This window comes from Oncorhynchus mykiss, chromosome 15 (genome assembly GCF_057628025.1).
Source record: "Oncorhynchus mykiss isolate SJ-2025 chromosome 15, ASM5762802v1, whole genome shotgun sequence".
Taxonomy (NCBI): Eukaryota; Metazoa; Chordata; class Actinopteri; order Salmoniformes; family Salmonidae; genus Oncorhynchus; species Oncorhynchus mykiss.
The window spans coordinates 15,020,864-15,041,113 of NC_143036.1; the positions used below are offsets into that span (position 1 = coordinate 15,020,864).

General features: G+C 43.1%; 1 protein-coding gene across 8 annotated transcripts; it reads right to left on the bottom strand.

Moving 5' to 3' along the window:
- Positions 1 to 22: 22 nt before the first annotated feature.
- LOC100653457 (transferrin receptor protein 1) lies at positions 23 to 18,148 on the bottom strand. 8 transcript variants are annotated; one of them, XR_016486566.1, is made up of 18 exons: positions 17,883 to 18,148; positions 15,069 to 15,125; positions 9,097 to 9,364; positions 8,704 to 8,881; positions 7,248 to 7,385; positions 7,063 to 7,150; positions 6,717 to 6,842; positions 6,559 to 6,654; positions 6,298 to 6,437; positions 6,060 to 6,229; positions 5,712 to 5,831; positions 4,714 to 4,799; positions 3,392 to 3,455; positions 3,178 to 3,297; positions 2,988 to 3,078; positions 2,543 to 2,770; positions 2,317 to 2,466; positions 23 to 2,172 (listed from the first exon to the last, which is right to left on the bottom strand). XR_016486566.1 is itself a non-coding variant. In XM_036943813.2 (18 exons), the coding sequence occupies exons 3-18, from the start codon at positions 9,197 to 9,199 to the stop codon at positions 1,960 to 1,962; spliced, it is 2,139 nt and encodes a 712-aa protein (XP_036799708.2). In that variant the 5' UTR covers positions 9,200 to 9,364; positions 15,069 to 15,125; positions 17,883 to 18,148; the 3' UTR covers positions 23 to 1,959. The 8 variants fall into 8 exon arrangements, 4 of the variants coding, with proteins under 4 accessions (XP_036799708.2, XP_090055469.1, XP_036799707.2 ...); XR_016486567.1 differs by having other exon boundaries at positions 3,178 to 3,335; XR_016486564.1 differs by having other exon boundaries at positions 9,097 to 9,322; positions 17,883 to 18,019.
- Between the last annotated feature and the right edge of the window lie 2,102 nt (positions 18,149 to 20,250).

The window sequence follows — 20,250 nt, forward strand, 5'->3', positions numbered from 1 at the left end:
AACCACACACACACACACACAGTTTATGTATTGGTGCGTTAAACCAAAGGGTTTATTGAAGCACAGCAGAAAAACAGAACTCATCCTCAACGGTACAGAAACGGCTCAACACCCATACACGGTCCTCTACAGCATGGTAACACACCAAGTGAGTGGTAGAAAAGTCAGGTGAACATGTATGAGTTCAGACTAGCACTGACAAGTCTGTAACAGAAATGTCAGAACAGTTCCACTAGTTAGCTGATTGACGGAGTACGATCAATAATCAAAACAGAACAATCCCTATTTAGCGGACGGCTACAACAGGAGTTTCAGTGTCTGATAATATATGCATGGGAAAATATTTAGGAAGATAATCCTATTGACCTGAATGGGAACATTTGTTGTAGGGAGTGCATTTGTAAGGGAAAACACAGTAACATGCCATAGGACGTATCCATTACAACTAATTCAGAGAGGAACAATAGAAGAGTGTTAGGTCACACAGATCAGATATACTAACCCAACACAAAGAGAGAGAGAAAAATTATTACTGAGAAACACTGTTTCCTGATAAATGACTTCACCCTTCAGTGAAATATGAGTCACTGCCCCCGATACACACAGATATATAACTCTGGGAAACACTGTACCCGATAAATTACTTCACCCTTCAGTGAAATATGGGAGTCACTGTCCCCGATAGATAACCACACACACTGGTAGGCAAAAACCAACACTTATCATTATGGAAGACACTGCTGCCGATAATAGTTCAAATCAGAAATATAAACTGCTCCAAAATAACTCTGGTTAACAGAAAGAACTCTTTCGCTGCCTGAATAATATTATTTTTATAAGCTCAGCTCAGAGTGGCGAGATTTAGCATGTTTGTTTTGGTGAGCCCGTGCTGCATCAGAAATTACACCATATTACCTATATAGTTAACTTCTTCTGACCAGAGCCATTTCAGGCTGTATATAAAATTGTAATTACAGACGTGGCCCAAACAGCTACCTCCCCGACATGTCTAAAACATGCTTAGAATTTGTAAATTCACCATGGACTCCGAATTTAAGAGCATGCATTTCATCAAATCAAAATGTGACGAAGTCATGACATCCGCTGCCGTCGGTTACCATGTTTCTGTGGTGATACCCAGATGCTGGGGTTTCTGTTTCCATAGTAATGTGTGGGAGCAGTCGTTGATGTATTTCTGTTAACAGAGTCATGTATACAGCGGAAGTCTGACCATCTGTAGCTGGACAGTCTTTCATCCGGGTCAAAACGATTGTGTCGGTCTCAATTCTCTTCCCCCATTAGATTCTGTTCTCACTTCAACTGCAAGGCAAACTGAAAGGCAATATTTAAACCACATGTCATGGGACCTTGGATGGTCACAGTCTGTATACGTGACTCTGTTGCTTCAGCAGATGCTGCCGTAGTAAGAGACAGTAGAACTGCCATAAGTATGGAAGACATTGCTCCCGATAAAGTTATCAGTTAATTTTATAAAGTTATCAAAAACCAAATGAGCAAACACATAGCCGTCAAGTCTGGAAGGCACAGCTCCTGATAACTTTATCAAAAACAAAATGAATGACATTTAAACATGTATAGTGAGCACTGGCACTGAAAAATAAATCAACTCTTAACCTAAACTAACAACATGAAACTGCCATAAGTCTGAAGGCACTGCCTCCAAAAATGTTATAAAAATAAACAAGAACTTTATCATCATTAAAACAGAGAACATTTATAGTGGACTGATAGATATATAACGTATAAATAGGCTCCTCTGTGTCGAGGGGTTAGAGGTCGATCAATCTCAACATTCTTCAGGAAGTCCAGTAACTGAAACTGGAAGGAATGACAGTAGTTCCTGGTCTCTTATTACATCGTCACCCCCGACCAATCCGTCTTCATCTCATCCTGGATTTTACAGTGAACCAGGACGGACGGACGGACAGACGCACACTGTTACATCTGGTTGTCGCTGTCCCAGATGTCTCCAGAGAGAGCATTGGCACAGCCCTGTAGCGTCCAGGTGGCCAGGGCCAGCTGGGTCCGCAGCACCTCTCTGTCCTCACCCTCCAACAGGGCTGCCAGGGTGTGGGAACCACGGCCAAACAGTAGGTGGCGGAATGGAACCTCTTTGGGGGAGACATATGGAGAAAGGAGGTTGTGTTCCACCTAGGGGGAGAGAGAGGAGAATCCAAGTGTTAGTTTATGAATCAAGACAGAACCACTACTGATTGACTTGTGTTCACTATAAAACTGGAGCCTTATGGCATTGATCAGTTAGATTACAAGGGTGTGTGTGTGTGTGCGTCTCACTCTCATGATGCGGTCGTTGATGTTGTGGCAAGCCAGTGTGTCAGTGAGGTCGGTGTTGAGTAGGTCAGTGTTGAGGTCAGTAGCAGCTCTACTGTAGGATCCTAAGGCCATGATGAGCCAACGGGCTGACAGACTCTCAGCAGAACCATCCTGTAACAACACAATAACATTAGAACTATACCTAACAACAACAACAAACAAAAACAATCATGCCATATAAACAAACCCGGGTGACTTGTTTGAGGCGCTGGTTGATCTTGACCACAGATTGGCTGAGAACCGTCCTGTAGCGTTGCACATCTAGACGCAGCACGTGGTCGTGGACCAACCGTAACGCCAGCTGACCTGCGACCAATCCCGCCCCAGTGGCTAGGAAACTAAGACGATGGGCGGTGGCGTAACCAAGGTGATCCTTGTTGTCAAGCGAGGTGCCGTAGTACGGGTAGGCCTCAGACTGCAACACGCGCGCACACACGCACACACGGGAGACAAAGACAGACAATTCTATTAGACAGTTATCTAAATCAAACTATCTGTAAACAAAACATCGAAACCTGAGAGTGTGTGTGTGTTAGTGTTTGTTAAGGTGTGTGTGTGTTAGTGTTTGTTAAGGTGTGTGTGTGTGTTAGTGTTTGTTAAAGTGTGTGTTAGTTATTGTGTGTGTGTCTCACCCCCTGAGAGGCGAAGCGGAAGGAGAGAGAGGGGATTCCAGAGGAGGCCAAGAAGGGATATGCAGAGTCTTCCATCTTCATGGGCTCAAACCTAATCTCACACACATACGCACACGCACACACACACACACCTTTATGCCTATTGTACACACATCACATATCTTTGGAGTGATATGTGAGGTGTACTCACACTGCCTTCTCAAAGTTGACTCCAGACACCTTATCATACAGAGACTTCCCAGACTCTCCAAAACCAATGGGATTCTTCACCTCCTTCATGGTGCTTTCCAGAAGGCTGTAGAGTAGGGGACTGGCAGACACTTTGAATTCACCATGGCCTGAAGATCACTATTAGATTAGAAGGATAGTTTATATGAAGTATTTTTGTGGTTGTGTGTACTCACCAGTGACCACTCCGTCCAGACTGATGTAGGTGAAAGCTCTTCTGTCCAGAGAGGAGAAGAAACCCTGGAGAGGAACACACACGACATTACATATCCCACCCTGCTAGTGTAGAGGCTGGTCCAATCAGCACCTTCTAGCAACATATTATTATCGCCTAATACCATTAGCTAGAACACTGACATATCCTGAATACTTTCCACCCAGTGTGTGTGTTGAACTGTAAGGGGTGTGTGTGTGTGTTGAACTGTAAGGGGTGTGTGTGTGTGTGTGTGTGTGTTGAACTGTAAGGGGTGTGTGTGTGTGTTGAACTGTAAGGGGTGTGTGTGTTGAACTGTAAGGGGTGTGTGTGTGTTGAACTGTAAGGGGTGTGTGTGTGTGTGTGTGTGTGTTGAACTGTAAGGGGTGTGTGTGTGTGTGTGTGTTGAACTGTAAGGGGTGTGTGTGTGTGTGTGTGTGTTGAACTGTAAGGGGTGTGTGTGTGTGTGTGTGTGTGTGTGTGTGTGTGTGTGTGTGTGTGTGTTGAACTGTAAGGGGTGTGTGTGTGTGTTGAACTGTAAGGGGTGTGTGTGTTGAACTGTAAGGGGTGTGTGTGTGTTGAACTGTAAGGGGTGTGTGTGTGTTGAACTGTAAGGGGTGTGTGTGTGTGTTGAACTGTAAGGGGTGTGTGTGTGTGTGTGTGTGTGTTGAACTGTAAGGGGTGTGTGTGTGTGTGTGTGTGTTGAACTGTAAGGTGTGTGTGTGTGTGTTGAACTGTAAGGGGTGTGTGTGTGTGTTGAACTGTAAGGGGTGTGTGTGTGTGTTGAACTGTAAGGGGTGTGTGTGTGTTGAACTGTAAGGGGTGTGTGTGTGTGTGTGTGTGTGTTGAACTATAAGGTGTGTGTGTGTGTGTGTGTGTGTGTGTGTGTGTTGAACTATAAGGGGTGTGTGTGTGTGTGTTGAACTGTAAGGGGTGTGTGTGTGTGTTGAACTGTAAGGGGTGTGTGTGTGTGTGTTGAACTGTAAGGGGTGTGTGTGTGTGTGTGTTGAACTGTAAGGGGTGTGTGTGTGTGTGTTGAACTGTAAGGGGTGTGTGTGTGTGTGTTGAACTGTAAGGGGTGTGTGTGTGTGTTGAACTGTAAGGGGTGTGTGTGTGTGTTGAACTGTAAGGGGTGTGTGTGTGTGTTGAACTGTAAGGGGTGTGTGTGTGTGTTGAACTGTAAGGGGTGTGTGTGTGTTGAACTGTAAGGGGTGTGTGTGTGTGTTGAACTGTAAGGGGTGTGTGTGTGTGTTGAACTGTAAGGGGTGTGTGTGTGTTGAACTGTAAGGGGTGTGTGTAGTTCACCTCCAGCCACTCTGTAGATCCAACACCGCCGTATTCTCCTGCACTCCAACTGGCAAACACCAGACTCCTCCTGGGACGGAAACCATCTACACACACACACAGATGTCAGAATGTGTGTGTTGTGTGTGTGTGTGTTTATGCATTGATCTGTGTGTTTATGCATTAATGTGTGTGTGTGTGTGTGTTTATGCATTGATCTGTGTGTTTATGCATTGATGTGTGTGTGTGTGTGTGTGTGTGTGTGTTTATGCATTGATGTGTGTGTGTTTATGCATTGATGTGTGTGTGTGTGTGTGTGTGTGTGTGTGTGTGTGTGTGTGTGTGTGTTTATGCATTGATGTGTGTGTGTGTGTGTGTGTGTGTTTATGCATTGATGTGTGTGTGTGTGTGTGTGTTTATGCATTGATGTGTGTGTGTGTGTTTATGCATTGATGTGTGTGTGTGTGTGTGTATGCATTGATGTGTGTGTGTGTGTGTGAGTGTTTATGCATTGATGTGTGTGTGTGTGTGAGTGTTTATGCATTGATGTGTGTGTGTGTGTGTGTGAGTGTTTATGCATTGATGTGTGTGTGTGTGTTTATGCATTGATGTGTGTGTGTGTGTTTATGCATTGATGTGTGTGTGTGTGTGTTTATGCATTGATGTGTGTGTGTGTGTGTTTATGCATTGATGTGTGTGTGTGTGTGTTTATGCATTGATGTGTGTGTGTGTGTGTGTTTATGCATTGATGTGTGTGTGTGTGTGTGTGTTTATGCATTGATGTGTGTGTGTGTGTGTTTATGTGTGTGTGTTAATGTATTGATGTGTGTGTGTTTATGTATTGATGTGTGCGTGTGTTTATGCATTGATGTGTGTGTGTGTTTATGCATTGATGTGTGTGTGTTTATGCAATGATGTGTGTGTGTGTGTTAATGTATTGATGTGTGTGTGTGTTAATGTATTGATGTGTGTGTGTGTTAATGTATTGATGTGTGTGTGTGTTAATATATTGATGTTACCTTTGTGCACCATCTCAGACACAGCTCTAGCCAGCTCCAGTAGCAGTGTGGTCCCGACAGTGGCTTTAGCGTAGCCTGGACCCCACGCATCCCTCTGAGCCCCCAGTAACACGTACCGATCTACACACAAACAGTAAAATTAACACAAAACCCACTCACAAACACAAACACTGTGCACAGAGATTATACATTACTGTTCAAATGTACAGAGTTCAAAGATAATGTTTTGGAGTGTTCTGTGTGGCTTGGTTGGAAAAAGTTTGGTGTTAGCAATGCCAGGGTTCTAGGCTTGAATCCTGCTGGAGTCACACGCTACAATGGATGCACTCACACAGACAAGACACATACCTGGCTCAGCGAAGCCCTTGATGACTCCAAAGACGTTGTGGATCTCTGTGTCCTGCAGCACGTTGTTCACCTCCACAGTAACATCTTCACTACTAGCCCCACCCAGGGTGTACTTCACATTGTCCAGTGAGCCTTTAAAACTGAGAGGGGACTCAAGCCCACCTATACGCCTGGGGATAGATCGACAGTCACGTGTGTGTGTGTGTGTGTGTGTGTGTGTGTGTGTGTGTGGTCTTACGTTAGTATCTTGGCAGCACTAGCAGCAGTAATACTTTGGGCCAGTACAGTAGGCAGACCAGAAGACTGGGTGGGAGGGAACTGGGTGTGGTTGAAGGAGGGGAAGCCTGGCGTGAAGGGGTCCCCTGAACCTAGATGGACCTACAGGAGAACATCACAGAACGCCAGACAGAACGCCAGACAGAACGTTAAATGGTTGTAGTTGAAGAAGCATCTCTGAATCAGGCTCGGTAAGATTCACCTTGTAGTGGTGAGTACTCACATGTCCGTACAGTTCAGTAGTTGGTTGGAACTTGTAGTCTTTAGGGTCGAGGTAAATCAACACAGCAGATACTCCCAATGCTGCTACATTAGCCACCTGAAACACAGACACGCAGAAGTACACTGAAAACCACCTTCTCACACACAGACACACCTTACCTGCTGTGCCAGGCTGATCTGTCCTGTAGCTCTCAGTAGAATCACAGTGCCATTCAGCTCAACCTTCAGAGTCTGTAGCAGCATCAAGTCCTCTTGACTCCCATAGTTACCATACACCGCCTTGCCCTGCAGACACACAAAACAGATCCCCCTTGTGAGATTCAGGCATCAACTGTGATTGTAAACATCCAATGTGGCAGAAAATATGTTACAAACATGTCACTTTCCAAGCCTTTAACCTTAACAGATTATTTTGGCTCAGATTTCACACTATGAAATATTGGCCCAAAATATCAAAAGAGATGATCAGTCAATATAATTAAATGTGGACATCTGATTGGCTGACCTGAGCTTTTCCTGTGGCACTATAGGCCAGATAGCCCTTTGGCTGGCCCACCTCCTCTTGGCCAATCATAACACGGTTTGGCTTCTGACTGTGGGTAAAGGGATTGGGGAGGAGAATGTTACAAGCAAAGTGGAATTATGAGACAGAGGGTGTGTGTGTATGAGACAGTGTGTGTGTGTGTGTACCTGTTGGCTGTCTGTAGTTGGACATAGTGTATGTCAGTCCAGGGCTCCATCTCCAGACTCTTAAAGCTGTCAAACACATGATATTCCAGAATGCCATCTGCACTGCTCCCTGCCACGTGATCTGGCTGTTCAACATCACTGCAGAGAGAGAGGGTGGACTGTATTTCACACTACTTTTGGATTACAATTGGATTTTAAAGCTTGCATGAATGTCATGCTTAATATAATGTGTGTCATCATCACAAATCGACTGAATTATACTTAAAAAACACATAGGCTGTAACAAAAGTTAGCCAATGTCAATGAGCATTAGCATTCTAGCTAACAAATGCTTCATCCATAATAGTTATTTTGCAAAGCTCACAACCAAATATCTGAGCAAAAGTTCAAGCAATAATCAAAACATAATTGTAAGCGCATTAGAACCCCCAAAATATATTTTGTTTAGAAGTAATAAAAAGTTAATGAACAGCATTCTCACGTAGGTGTTCCTTTTGTCCAGGTGGGAAAGGGCAGTGTGGAGTGCAATGGAGATAGCATCATCTGTGGATCTGTTGGGGCAGTATGCAAATTGGGAGTGGGTCTAGGGATTCTGGGATAATGGTGTTGATGTGAGCCATTACCAGCCTTTCAAAGCACTTCATGGCTACGGACGTGAGTGCTACCGGTCTGTAGTCGTTTAGGGAGGTTGCCTTTGTGTTCTTGGGCACAGGGACTATGGTGGTCTGCTTTATTATGTTGATATTACAGACTCAATCAGGGACATGTTAAAAATGTCAGTAAAGACATCTGCCAGTTGGTTAGCACATGCCCAGAGCACACGTCCTGGTAATCCGTCCTGCCCTGCAGCCTTGTGAATGTTGACCTGTTTAAAGGTCTTACGTCGGCTACGGAGAGCGTGATCACACAGTCGTTCGGAACAGCTGATGCTCTCATGATGCCCCAGTGTTGCTTGCCTCGAAGCGAGCATAGAAGTGATTTAGCTCGTCTGGTAGGCTCGTGTCAATGGACAGCTTGCGACTGTGCTTCCCTTTGTAGTCTGTAATAGTTTGCAAGCCCTGCCACATAAGACGAGCGTCGGAGCCAGTGTAGTATGATTCAATCTTATCCCTGTATTGACACTTTGCCTGTTTGATGGTTCGTCGCAGAGCATAGCAGGATTTCTTAGAAGCTTTCGGGTTAGAGTCCCACACCTTGAAAGCGTCAGCTCTGCCCTTTAGCTCAGTGCGAATGTTGCCTGTAATCCATGGCATCTGGTTGGGGTATGTACATACAGTCACTGTGGGGACGACGTCCTCGATGCACTTATTGATAAAGCCAGTGACTGCGGCATTCATTTGGGAGTTTTGGATAGGATTACCGTGACCAACGGTCACAGTGAATTTGAATGCGGTCATCACTGCTGAATGCCAGTGTGGCGGTAATACAGTCAAAAACCCTGTGTGTGTGTGTGTACCTTAGTCTGCTGTTGAAGGCGTCAGGAGTCAGTCTTTGTGCCAGCAAGCTGGTGATGTCATTCCAGGATAGAGAGGATTCTACTACAGCCTCCTCAGCTACGCCCACTTCCTGCTCAGAATCACAAGTGATTGGCTCCTTGCGGGGAGAGTGGTGGCTCACATAGCCAATCAGATAACCTAAAACAAAGAAAGTGAAGAGAGTAAGACAAGAGAGAGTGGATGAATTCGTTTCGCATTGCCTGGTGCCCCAGGTGGCTGGAGATTTCACTTTAGGAACAATGGAAGGGTCTAAAATGTGTAAACTGCACCAGGCGATGCAAGATGAACTTGCCCAGGGAGAGAGGGTGAGTGTGACAAAGAAATTAAAAAAGAGCATGAGGAAGAGTATGTACCGATGATGAAGATGAAGAGGGTTCCAAGAGCCAGATAACACACTTTGCGGTTGTTTTGCTGTGGGCGGGGCCTGTATGAGGGCGAGCCTCTTGGTTGGCCCATCTGCTCAGAGGGGGCGTGGTCATCTACATCATCAGACAGTCTCACCTCCACCTCCACCTGGCTCCCTTCGTCTCCCTCTTCGTCCGACTGCAGAGTGAAGTGGCTGTACCGCTCACTGTTAAACTACACACACACACACACACACACACACCACACACACACACACTGAACAAAAATATAAACGAAACTTGTAAGAATTTCATAAGGAAATTGTTGACTGATTTCCTTATGAAGGAAATCAGTCAATTGAAATGAATTCATTAGGCCCTAATCTATGGATTTCACATGACTGGGAATACAGGTATGCATCTGTTGGTAACAGATACCTTAAAAAAATAAAAAAAAGAGGGGCATGGATCAGAAAACCAGTCAGTATCTGGTGTGACCACCTTTTGCCTCATGCAGCACGACATCTCCTTCACATAGAGTTGATCAGGCTTCCAGTTCTTCCAGTTCTCTGCTGCTAATGACTGGAACGAATTGCAAAAAATCACTGAAGCTGGAGACTTATATCTCCCTCTCTAACTTTAAGCATCAGCTGTCAGAGCAGCTTACCGATCACTGTACACAGCCAATCTGTAAATAGCACACCCTACTACCTCATCCCCATATTGTTATTTATTTTTTTGCACCCAAGTATCTCAACTTGCACATCATCATCTACACATCTATCACTCCAGTGTTAATGCTAAATTGTAATTATTACCTATTACTATTTATTGCCTTTACCTCCCTACTCTTCTACATTTGCACACACTGTACATTGATTTTTCAATTGTGTTATTGACTGTGTGTTTGTAGATGTAACTCTGTTGTTGTTTTTGTCGCACTGCTCTGCTTTATCTTGGCCAGGTCGCCGTTGTAAATGAGAACTTGTTCTCAACTGGTCTATCTGGTTCAATGAAGGTGAAATAAAATTAAAATAAAAAGGCTGTTGATTGTGGCCTCTGGAATGTTGTCCCACTCCTCTTCAATGGCTGTGTGAAGTTGCTGGATATTGGCGGGAACTGGAAAACGCTGTCGTACGCGTCGATCCAGAGCATCCCAAACCTGGCTCATTGGGTGACATGTTTGGTGAGTATGCAGACTATGGAAAAACTGGGACATTTTCAATTTCCAAGAATTGTATACTTATCCTTGCGACATGGGGCCGTGCATTATGCTGAAACATGAGTTGATGGCAGCGGATGAACGGCAAGACAATGGGCTCAGGATCTTGTCATGGTATCTCTGTGCATTGAAATTGCCATAGAGAAAATTCAATTGTGTTGGTTGTCTGCCCATACCCCCACCATGGAGCACTCGGTTAATTAACAAAGTTGACATCAGCAAACTGCTCGCCCACACGACGCCATGCACATGGTCTGTGGTTGTGAGGCCGGTTGGACGTACTGCCAAATTCTAAAAAAAACAATGTTGCAGGCGGCTTATGGTAGAGAAATTAACATCCATTCAGCTCGTGGACATTCCTGCAGTCAGCATGCCAATTGCACGCTCCCTCAAAACTTTAAACATCTGTGGCATTGTGTTGTGTGACAAAACTGCACATTTTAGAGTGGCCCTCTATTGTCCCCAGCACAAGGTGCACCTGTGTAATGATCATGCTGTTTAATCAGCTTCTTGATATGCCACACCTGTCAAGTGGAAGGATTATCTTGGCAAAAGAGAAATGCTCACTAATAGGGATGTAAAAAATTTGTGCCCAACATTTGAGAGAAATAAGCTTTTTGTGTGTATGGAACATTTCTGGGATATTTTATTGGAGGGGCTAGAGGCAGCAGACCCAGCTTAGATAATCGACATACTTACTAATATTCCACCGCCTACTCCTCCTACAGCATTTATGTTAGAAACGCCGTTCCAACTTCAGAACGTGCAGAATGGTCTGGATCGAGTTGCTTGTAAACAACGTTTTGATATCTGTTATACTTTTTATGTTATTAAAATTGTTTTTGTTTTTTGCCCCAAAACCGCCAGCATGGGATTTCTCAAGATTTAAATCCTTGCCATTGTGACATCATCACTTCCAACTGTCATTTTCTCATGCAACTTTTGACCCAAATCAGCTAATAATTCCACTTTGCAACCACTTAGACAGAAAATTAGCAGCTTACCAGCTTCGTCTACTGGCGAAACCTGGCATTTGGACAAAAAATTATATTTGCATCAAAAGTTACAGCAGTTTAAGTAATCTCATCAACATCATTTTCTGTAACATTTTGGCAAACAACGTCCGTTTTCACCACTATCGCCGCAAGTTAGACAAAAAGTCTGTATGGGATATTCGCATACTTCTCTGCTATTCATAGCTGTGCGGGGAATCAACATTTGTCCTACAGAACTTATGGTACAGCTGTTTTTGTAACTGCATTTCCACATGTTTTTGAAACTTTCCCAAACAGCTGCTGTTTTTACCACTAACACTATTATATACCACAACTGTACAACTTCAGACCATATCTAGGTGACCACAACCACACAATTACATGGAACCCTGATCTGTTCACCAGACGTGCTACCTGTCCTAGACCTGCTGTTTTCAACTCTCTAGAGACAGTAGGAGCGCCAGAGATACTCTGAATGATCGGCTATGAAAAGCCAACTGACATTTACTCCAGAAGTGCTGACCTGTTGCATCCTCTACAACCACTGTGATTATTATTATTTGACCCTGCTGGTCATCCATGAACATTTGAACATCTTGGCCATGTTCTGTTATAGTCTCCACATGGAACAGCCAGAAGAGGACTGGCCACCCCTCATAGTCTGGTTCCTCTCAAGGTTTCTTCCTAGGTTCTGGCCTTTCTAGGGAGTTTTTCCTAGCCACCGTGCTTCTACACCTGCATTGCTTGCTGCTTGGGGTTTTAGGCTGGGTTTCTGTACAGCACTTTGAGATATCAGCTGATGTAAGAAGGGCTTTATAAATACATTTGATTTTAATTGAATGACATACCTCATATACATAACTTCTGACCGCAATCAAATTCTGACCACATCTAGTGTCCACAACCACAAAACTCCTGACCTCAAACCCACTATTACAAACAACACAACTTCTGATCACACATTTAACTACTAACCATATCCAAACAACTTTTGACCACAACTACTGACCACTGCTACTGAACCACATAACTACTAACCCACATAACTACTGACCACTGCTACTGAACCACATAACTACTAACCCACATAACTACTGACCACTGCTACTGAACCACATAACTACTAGAGGTTGACTGATTAGATACCGATTATTGGAGGACCAAAAAAAGGCAGTCCTGATTAACCGGATGATTTTGTTTTGTTTGTATTAATGATGACAATTACAACAATACTGTATGAACACTTATTTTAACTTAATATAATACATCAATAAAATCTATTTAGCTTCAAATAAATAATGAAACATGTTCAATTTGGTTTAAATAATGCAAAAACAAAGTGTAAGAGAAGAAAGTAAAAGTGCAATATGTGCCATGTAAGAAAGCTAACGTTTAAGTTCCTTGCTCAGAACATGAGAACATATGAAAGCTGGTGGTTCCTTTTAACATGAGTCTTCAATAGTCCCAGGTAAGAAGTTTTAGGTTGTAGTTATTATAGGAATTATAGGACTATTTCCCTCTATACCATTTGTATTTCATATACCTTTGACTATTTAGATGTTCTTATAGGCACTTTAGTATTGCCAGTGTAACAGTATAGTTTCCGTCCCTCTCCTCGCCCCTACCTGGGCTCGAACCAGGAACATATCAACAACAGCCACCCTCGAAGCATCGTTACCCATCGCTCCACAAAAGCTGCGGCCCTTGCAGAGCAAGGAGAACAACTACTTCAAGGTCTCAGAGCGAGTGATGTCACCGATTGAAACGCTATTAGCGCGCACCCCGCTAACTAGCTAGACATTTCACAACGGTTACACCAGCCTAATCTCAGGAGTTGATAGGCTTGAAGTCATAAACAGCTCAATGCTTGAAGCACAGTGAAGAGCTGCTGACAAACGCAGGGAAGTGCTGTTTGAATGAATGCTTACGAGCCTGATGCTGCCTACTATTGCTCAGTCAGACTGCTCTATCAAATATCAAATCATAGACTTAATTATAACATAATAACACACAGAAATACGAGCCTTAGGTCATTAATATGGTCAAATCCAGAAACTATAATTTAGAAAACAAAACGTTTATTCTTTCTTTATTCCGTATTTTATCTAACGGGTGGCATCCATAAGTCTAAATATTCCTGTTACATTGCACAACCCTCAATGTTATGTCATAATTACGTAAAATTCTGGCAAATTAGTTCGCAACGAGCCAGGCTGCCCAAACTGTTGCATATACCCTGACTCTGCGTGCAATGAACACAAGAGAAGTGACAATTTCCCTAGTTTAATATTGCCTGCTAACCTGGATTTCTTTGAACTAAAATATATACTTCTGTGTATTGATTTTAAGAATGGCATTGATGTTTATGGTTAGGTACATTCGTGCAACAAATTTTTTCGCAAATGTGCTTTTGTTAAATCATCCCCCGTTTGACAAAGTTGGCTGTCTTTGTTAGGAAGAAATAGTCTTCACACAGTTCGCAAACTGCTGCATATACCCCGACTCTGTTGCACAGAACGCAAGAGAAGTGACACAATTTCCCTAGTTAAAAGAAATCCATGTTAGCAGGCAATATTAACTAAATATGCAGGTTTAAAAATATATACTTGTGTATTGATTTTAAGGAAGGCGTTGATGTTTAGGTACAAGGTGCAACGACAGTGCTTTTTTAACGAATGCGTTTGTTAAATCACCCGTTTGGCGAAATAGGCTGTGATTCAATGACAAATTAACAGGACAAGCTAAATAAACTAGTAATATCATCAACCGTGTAGTTAACTAGTGATTATGTTAAGCTTGATTGTTTTTTACAAGATATGTTTAATGCTAGCTAGCTCCTTGCTGCACTCGCATAACAGGTAGTCAGCCTGCCACGCAGTCTCCTCGTGGAGTGCAATGTAATCGGCCATGATCGGTGATTTATTTAACTAGGCAAGTCAGTTAAGTACAAATTCTTATTTTCAATGACGGCCTAGGAACAGTGAGTTAACTGCATGTTCAGGGGCAGAACAACAGATTTGTACCTTGTCAGCTCGGGGATTTGAACTTGCAACCTTCTGGTTACTAGTCCAACGCTCTAACCACTAGGCTACCCTGCCGATTCCCAATTGTTTTGAAAACTTGAAATAGGCTCCAATTAATCGGCCATTCCGATTAATCGGTCGACCTCTAATAACTACTGATCACTACTACCGACCACAACTACTGACCACTACTGCTGACCACAACTACTGAACCAAATAACTACTGACCACTACTACTGAACCACATAACTACTGACCACTACTACTGAACCACATAACTACTGACCACTACTACTGAACCACATAACTACTGAACCACATAACTACTGACCACTGCTACTGAATCACATAACTACTGACCACATAACTACTGAACCACATAACTACTGAACCACATAACTACTGACCGCTACTACTGAACCACATAACTACTGAACCACATAACTACTGACCACATAACTACTGACCACAACTACTGAACCACATAACTACTGACTTTCGATGGGAATTAAACATATTTTTTTTACACGTCTTTCCCTAGCACAAACGTTTAAGAGTTTTAGCTAGCCCGACCAACTTTACTTGTAAAGTTACCATCTAGTTTCAGCTCATGAAACATGGGACCAACACTTTGTATTTATTTTTTTGTTCAGTATATAGCTGAATGTGTTCGTATAGCAGGGTGTGCATTTGTGTTCTACAGACTCATAGTACATGTAGGAAAAAAGAAAGACCCCTCACCATTTTTGAAAGTGCCGACCTTGCTTGATTGATAATTGCTGCCATGATATGATGAAGCTAGAGAGAGAAAGAGAGAGGAATAGAGAAAGAGGGAGGGAGGGAGAGGAGAAAAAGAAAGAGGGAGAGAGAAAGAAAGAAAGAGGGAGAGAAAGAAAGAGGGTAAGAAAGGGCATAGAGAGCGAGAACAGGTTAGTCTAAAGTCATTTTTGAGGTTATACACATTCTGTTTCTCCCTGAAATGTACACATCTTCACTCCCCCTCATGGACTTCATTGGATTGGCTTCCATCATGTTTCTTATACCAATTCAGTGTTTTTAACACAAAACAGAGCAGCCATTCACTGTACTAGAGATACACCATCAGGCCCAGGAATATTTACTCTGTAAATACACAGGGTTTAAGTGACACACACCCCTGTGTGGGGTTCAAGCCCAGGTTACTTCAGGCAGGAAGTTACAATCAAAGCCACAAACCGACACATAAATACTTCTGCTACCAACCGACACCACAAATCACTCAACACAAGAGATTATCACACACACAAAGACACACATACATTCCCTCCCTCCTATGATATCCCATCTACTCTTGCTAAGACTGAACACTAGTCTGGACCTTGGCGTTCTCTCACACTGAAGCCAAAACACACACACTCTGCTACTACAACACACAGTGAGAAACTCAGAAGATGAATCCCAAATCACCCCCTTCCCCTCACACACCCCCACCACATGCACGAGTGTCCCAAAGCTGAGAAAGTGAAAATTATCTACAGTGTAGGGGCTTAGCCCCTTTGTCTGATTTCGAGGCTTAACACTTAACAGATGAAATACCTCCCAAATGAAATGTTTAACTGAACCAGAGGTGTATATATATTGCATAATAACAGGGGGAATTTGTTCATTTGAATGTCATGCTTGTTAATGACTGGGAGTTTATATAAGGAGTGTGCTACTCTATTTTTATAGTTTACTCATCAGCACCTCCACATAAAATAACTTCTGGGTGTGCGCCATCTCATGTTTTTTACTCTATTATTGAAAAATGGAACATGAATTGCATCATTCAAGTCACAAGTATGTCCCAGAGTTGGTTTTATTGTTCCCCTGGCCACTCTCTGGAAGTCACCCTAGGAGTTTAGTCAGCAACACGTGACCTCCGAGTGAGTTGGTAAAGGCGAGGGGGTGGTCTGGGATTCACAGTGTCACAGCATCAAAGTAGAGTAAAAAAAGATCTGGGGCAAGGTTACGAAACTCATAACCTGAACATCTTGTATCTCTAAATCAACTCTGAGCCGTAGCCAAACTCAGTGAAGAAAGAAAACCAACCCTCAGAACCAGTTCTACACCCCCCCCCCCCCCCCCCCACACACTGTGAGAATCACAAGTGGGGAATACTGGAATACGCAGATGCTTTTAAAGAGGCTCTAAAGAAGAACACCAATACCAAACACACACCATCATGTCCAGCTTAGACAAGCTAGCTAGCTAATAACGATAGTGAGCTGTCACTCATGGCTGCATTATTTATGATATTTCATATCGGTACTAGCAAGCTAACATCCCCTGAGATTATTTATATTATGCAATGATGTGCAACTGCAGCCCGCAATTTGGAGCATCCCCCCTCATTCACTACATATTAATGCTTGTGTTACACTTGAATGTGGGTCAATCAGGAAATAAAAGTATTATCTGAGTTTTCACCCCCGCCTACTGGAGGCCTCCTTGCTAGCTAGCGGGAGTGACACCGGTAGGCAGTGTCCTTCGCTCCCGACCACCTTCCCTCGCCATTGTTATGAGAACTGCGGGACAACAGTGTCTGACAGGTGGGAGACCGTACGGCTAGCTAGCTACCGTTGTTGCCCCCGCCCCTTCTTCTGTGGGGTTTATCAGCAACTGGCATCCAATCTTTTCGTGCATTATAAACTGGGGGGTTGGAGCCGTGAAAGCCGTGGTATATCAGACCATATACCACAGGTATGACAAAACATTTATTTTTACAGCTCTAATTACATTTGGTAACCAGTTTATTGTAGCAATAAGGCACCTCGGGGGGTTGTAATATAAAGGCCAATATACCACGTCTAGGGGCTGTGTCCAGGCACTCAGTGTTGCGTCTTGCCAAGAACAGCCCTTAGCAGTGCTATTATTGGCCATATACCACACCTCCTTGGGCCTTAATTAACGCTGCCTACTGTAATGGAGCGCCCGCCTCCTGCCTGTACCAAATTAAAAATTGACCAATATAAGGCTAAAGAGAGGTTCCTGCAGATGCAGGCCGCAATTGCGCCCTTCTCATATTATGCTGCTGGTCGCCAATGACTTAACAGACGAGGAAGCCATAACTAGTTCAAAGATGTGCCAGATGCCCTTAGGAAGACTTCTACACCAATTTACAGTTTATTTACAGTTTAACATTGCAATACTGTTTTAGGAACTAGCTAATTAACGTTACAAGAAGCAGTTTGACGTCAAGCTATGAAGTCGTCTCGACTGTCAGGCCCTGTTCACATGCTTTTATGGCCAGCCGGCTAATAATAATGACCATAATGGGTAGCTAGCAATATTTTTATTTTCGAATATCATTGACAACTCGAAAGGGACTTATAGCCATTAAATGATAGATGTAACTTAGTTATCTACCGTTAGCTAGTAGCCGATTAATCTCAACTTGATTTTTTTTATTCAATTAAATCGTTGAGTTTTAATTCGGCTACTGTAGCTAGCTAACGTTACAGACAGTTGTCGCTAGCGCAGCAATCTTTGCTACAGTTTATCAGTAAAACATTGCAATAAAGCCTCTAGTGTTACCTTTGGTTAGCTAGCTTTCTACTATAGCCAGTCAGTCACCTTTCTCCGCTGACTCAGTTCTCCGTTACACTCACGCGCTGCTCCTGCGCTGCGTGCTTGGGGGTACTTCCGGGATCACGTACATTACCACTCCCAATTCCTCTTTCCCAAAACACACACACACACACACACACACACCTGACAATGTGCTTTAGTATCTTTAGCTATTACAGTGACAATAGTGACTGCTGTGGAGGACACAAGAAAACAAAAATAAGCATACTATTGATAGGTCTATTCAAAATGTGCGTGCATGCGGGTGTGTTTGGTATCCCTTCCTTGCTTTTGATTTATTTAACCTTTATTTAGCTAGGCAAGTCCGTTTAAGAACAAATTCCTATTTACAATGATGGCCTACCCAGCCAAACCCTCCCCTAACCCGGACGATGCTGGGCCAATTGTGCACCACCCTATGGGACTCCCGACCACGGGCAGTTGTGATACAGCCCAGGATCAAACCAGGGTCTGTAGTGACACCTCTAGAACTTAGATATAGTGCCTTAGACCGCTGCACCACTCGGGAGCAATGTGGATGACAATGATGGAATTTCCAGTTTTAGATGTTGTCACATACAGTAGCAGTCAAAGGTTTGGACACACCTACTCATTTAAGGGTTTTTCTTTATTTTTACTATTTTCTACATTGTAGAATAATAGTGAAGATATCAAAACTATGAAATAACACACATGGAATCATGCAGTAAAGAAAGAAGTGTTAAACAAATCAAAATATATTTAATATTTGATATTCTTCAAAGTTGCCACCCTTTGCCTTGATGACAGTTTTGCACACTCTTGGCATTCTCTCAACCAGCTTCACCTGAAATGCTTTTCCAACAGTCTTGATGGAGTTCACACATATGCTGAGCACTTACTGGCTGTTTTTCCTTCACTCTGCGGGCCGACTCATCCCAAACCATCTCAATTGGTTTGAGATCATGTGATTGTGGAGGCCAGGTCATTTGATGCAGCGCTCCATCACTCTCCTTCTTGGTCAAATAGCCCTCGCACAGCCTGGAGGTGTGTTGGATCATTGTCCTGTTGAAAAACAAATGATAGTCCCGCTAACCGCAAACCAGATGGGATGGTGTATCACTGCAGATTACTGGTAGCCATGCTGGTTAAGTGTGCCTTGAATTCTAAATAAATCACAGACAGTGTCACCAGCAAAGCACCATCACACCTCCTCCTCCATACTTCATGGTGGAAGCCACTCAGCGGTTGGAACCAAAAATCTCACATTTAGACTCATCAGACCAAAGGACAGATTTCCACCAGTCTGATGTTAATTATTCGTGTTTCTTGGCCCAAGCCAGTCTTTTCTTCTTATTGGTGTCCTTTGGTAGTGATTTCTTTGCAGCAATTCAACCATGAAGGACTGATACAGTCTCCTCTGAACAGTTGATGTTGAGATGTGTCTGTTACTTGAACTCTGTGAAGCATTTATTTGGGCTGCAAAGTCTGAGGCTGGTAACTCTAATGAGCGTATCCTCTGCAGCAGAGATAACTCTGGGTTTTCCTTTCCTGTGGCGGTCCTCATGAGAGCCGTTTTTATCATAGCGCTTGATGGTATTTGTGACTGCACTTGAAGAAACTTTCAAAGTTCTTGACATTTTCCAAATTGACTGACCTTCATGTCTTAAAGTAATGATGGACTGTCGTTTCTCTTTGCTTATTTGAGCTGTTCCTGCCATAATACGGACTTGGTCATTTACCAAATAGAGCTATCTTCTGTATACCACCCCTACCTTGTCACAACACAACTGATTGGCTCAAATGCATTAAGAAGGAATGCAATTCCACAAATGTACTTTTAACAAGGCACACCTGTTAATTGAGATGCATTCCAGGTAACTACCTCATGAAACTGGTTGAGAGAATGCCAAGAGTGTGAAAAGCTGTCCTCAAGGCAAAGTAGTTACTTTGAAGAATCTAAAATATATTTTGATTTGTTAAACACTTTTTGGGGTACTACATGATTCAATATGTGTTAATTCATAGTTGTGATGTCTTTATTGTTCTACAATGTAGAAAATCGTTTTTAAAAAACAAAAAAACTTTTTTTATTTTATTTCACCTTTATTTAACCAGCAAGATAAATAAATAAATACAGTATGAAGATGAGGTAGTTGGTGCAGTGATCTATGAGCTGCTCTGATAGCTGGTGCTTAAAGCTAGTGAGGGAGATATGAGTCTCCAGCTTCAGTGATTTAGGCAGTTTGTTCCAGTCATTGGCAGCAGAGAACTGGAAGGAAAGGCGACCAAAGGAAGAATTGGTTTTGGGGGTGACCAGTGAGATATACCTGCTGGAGCGCGTGCTACGGGTGGG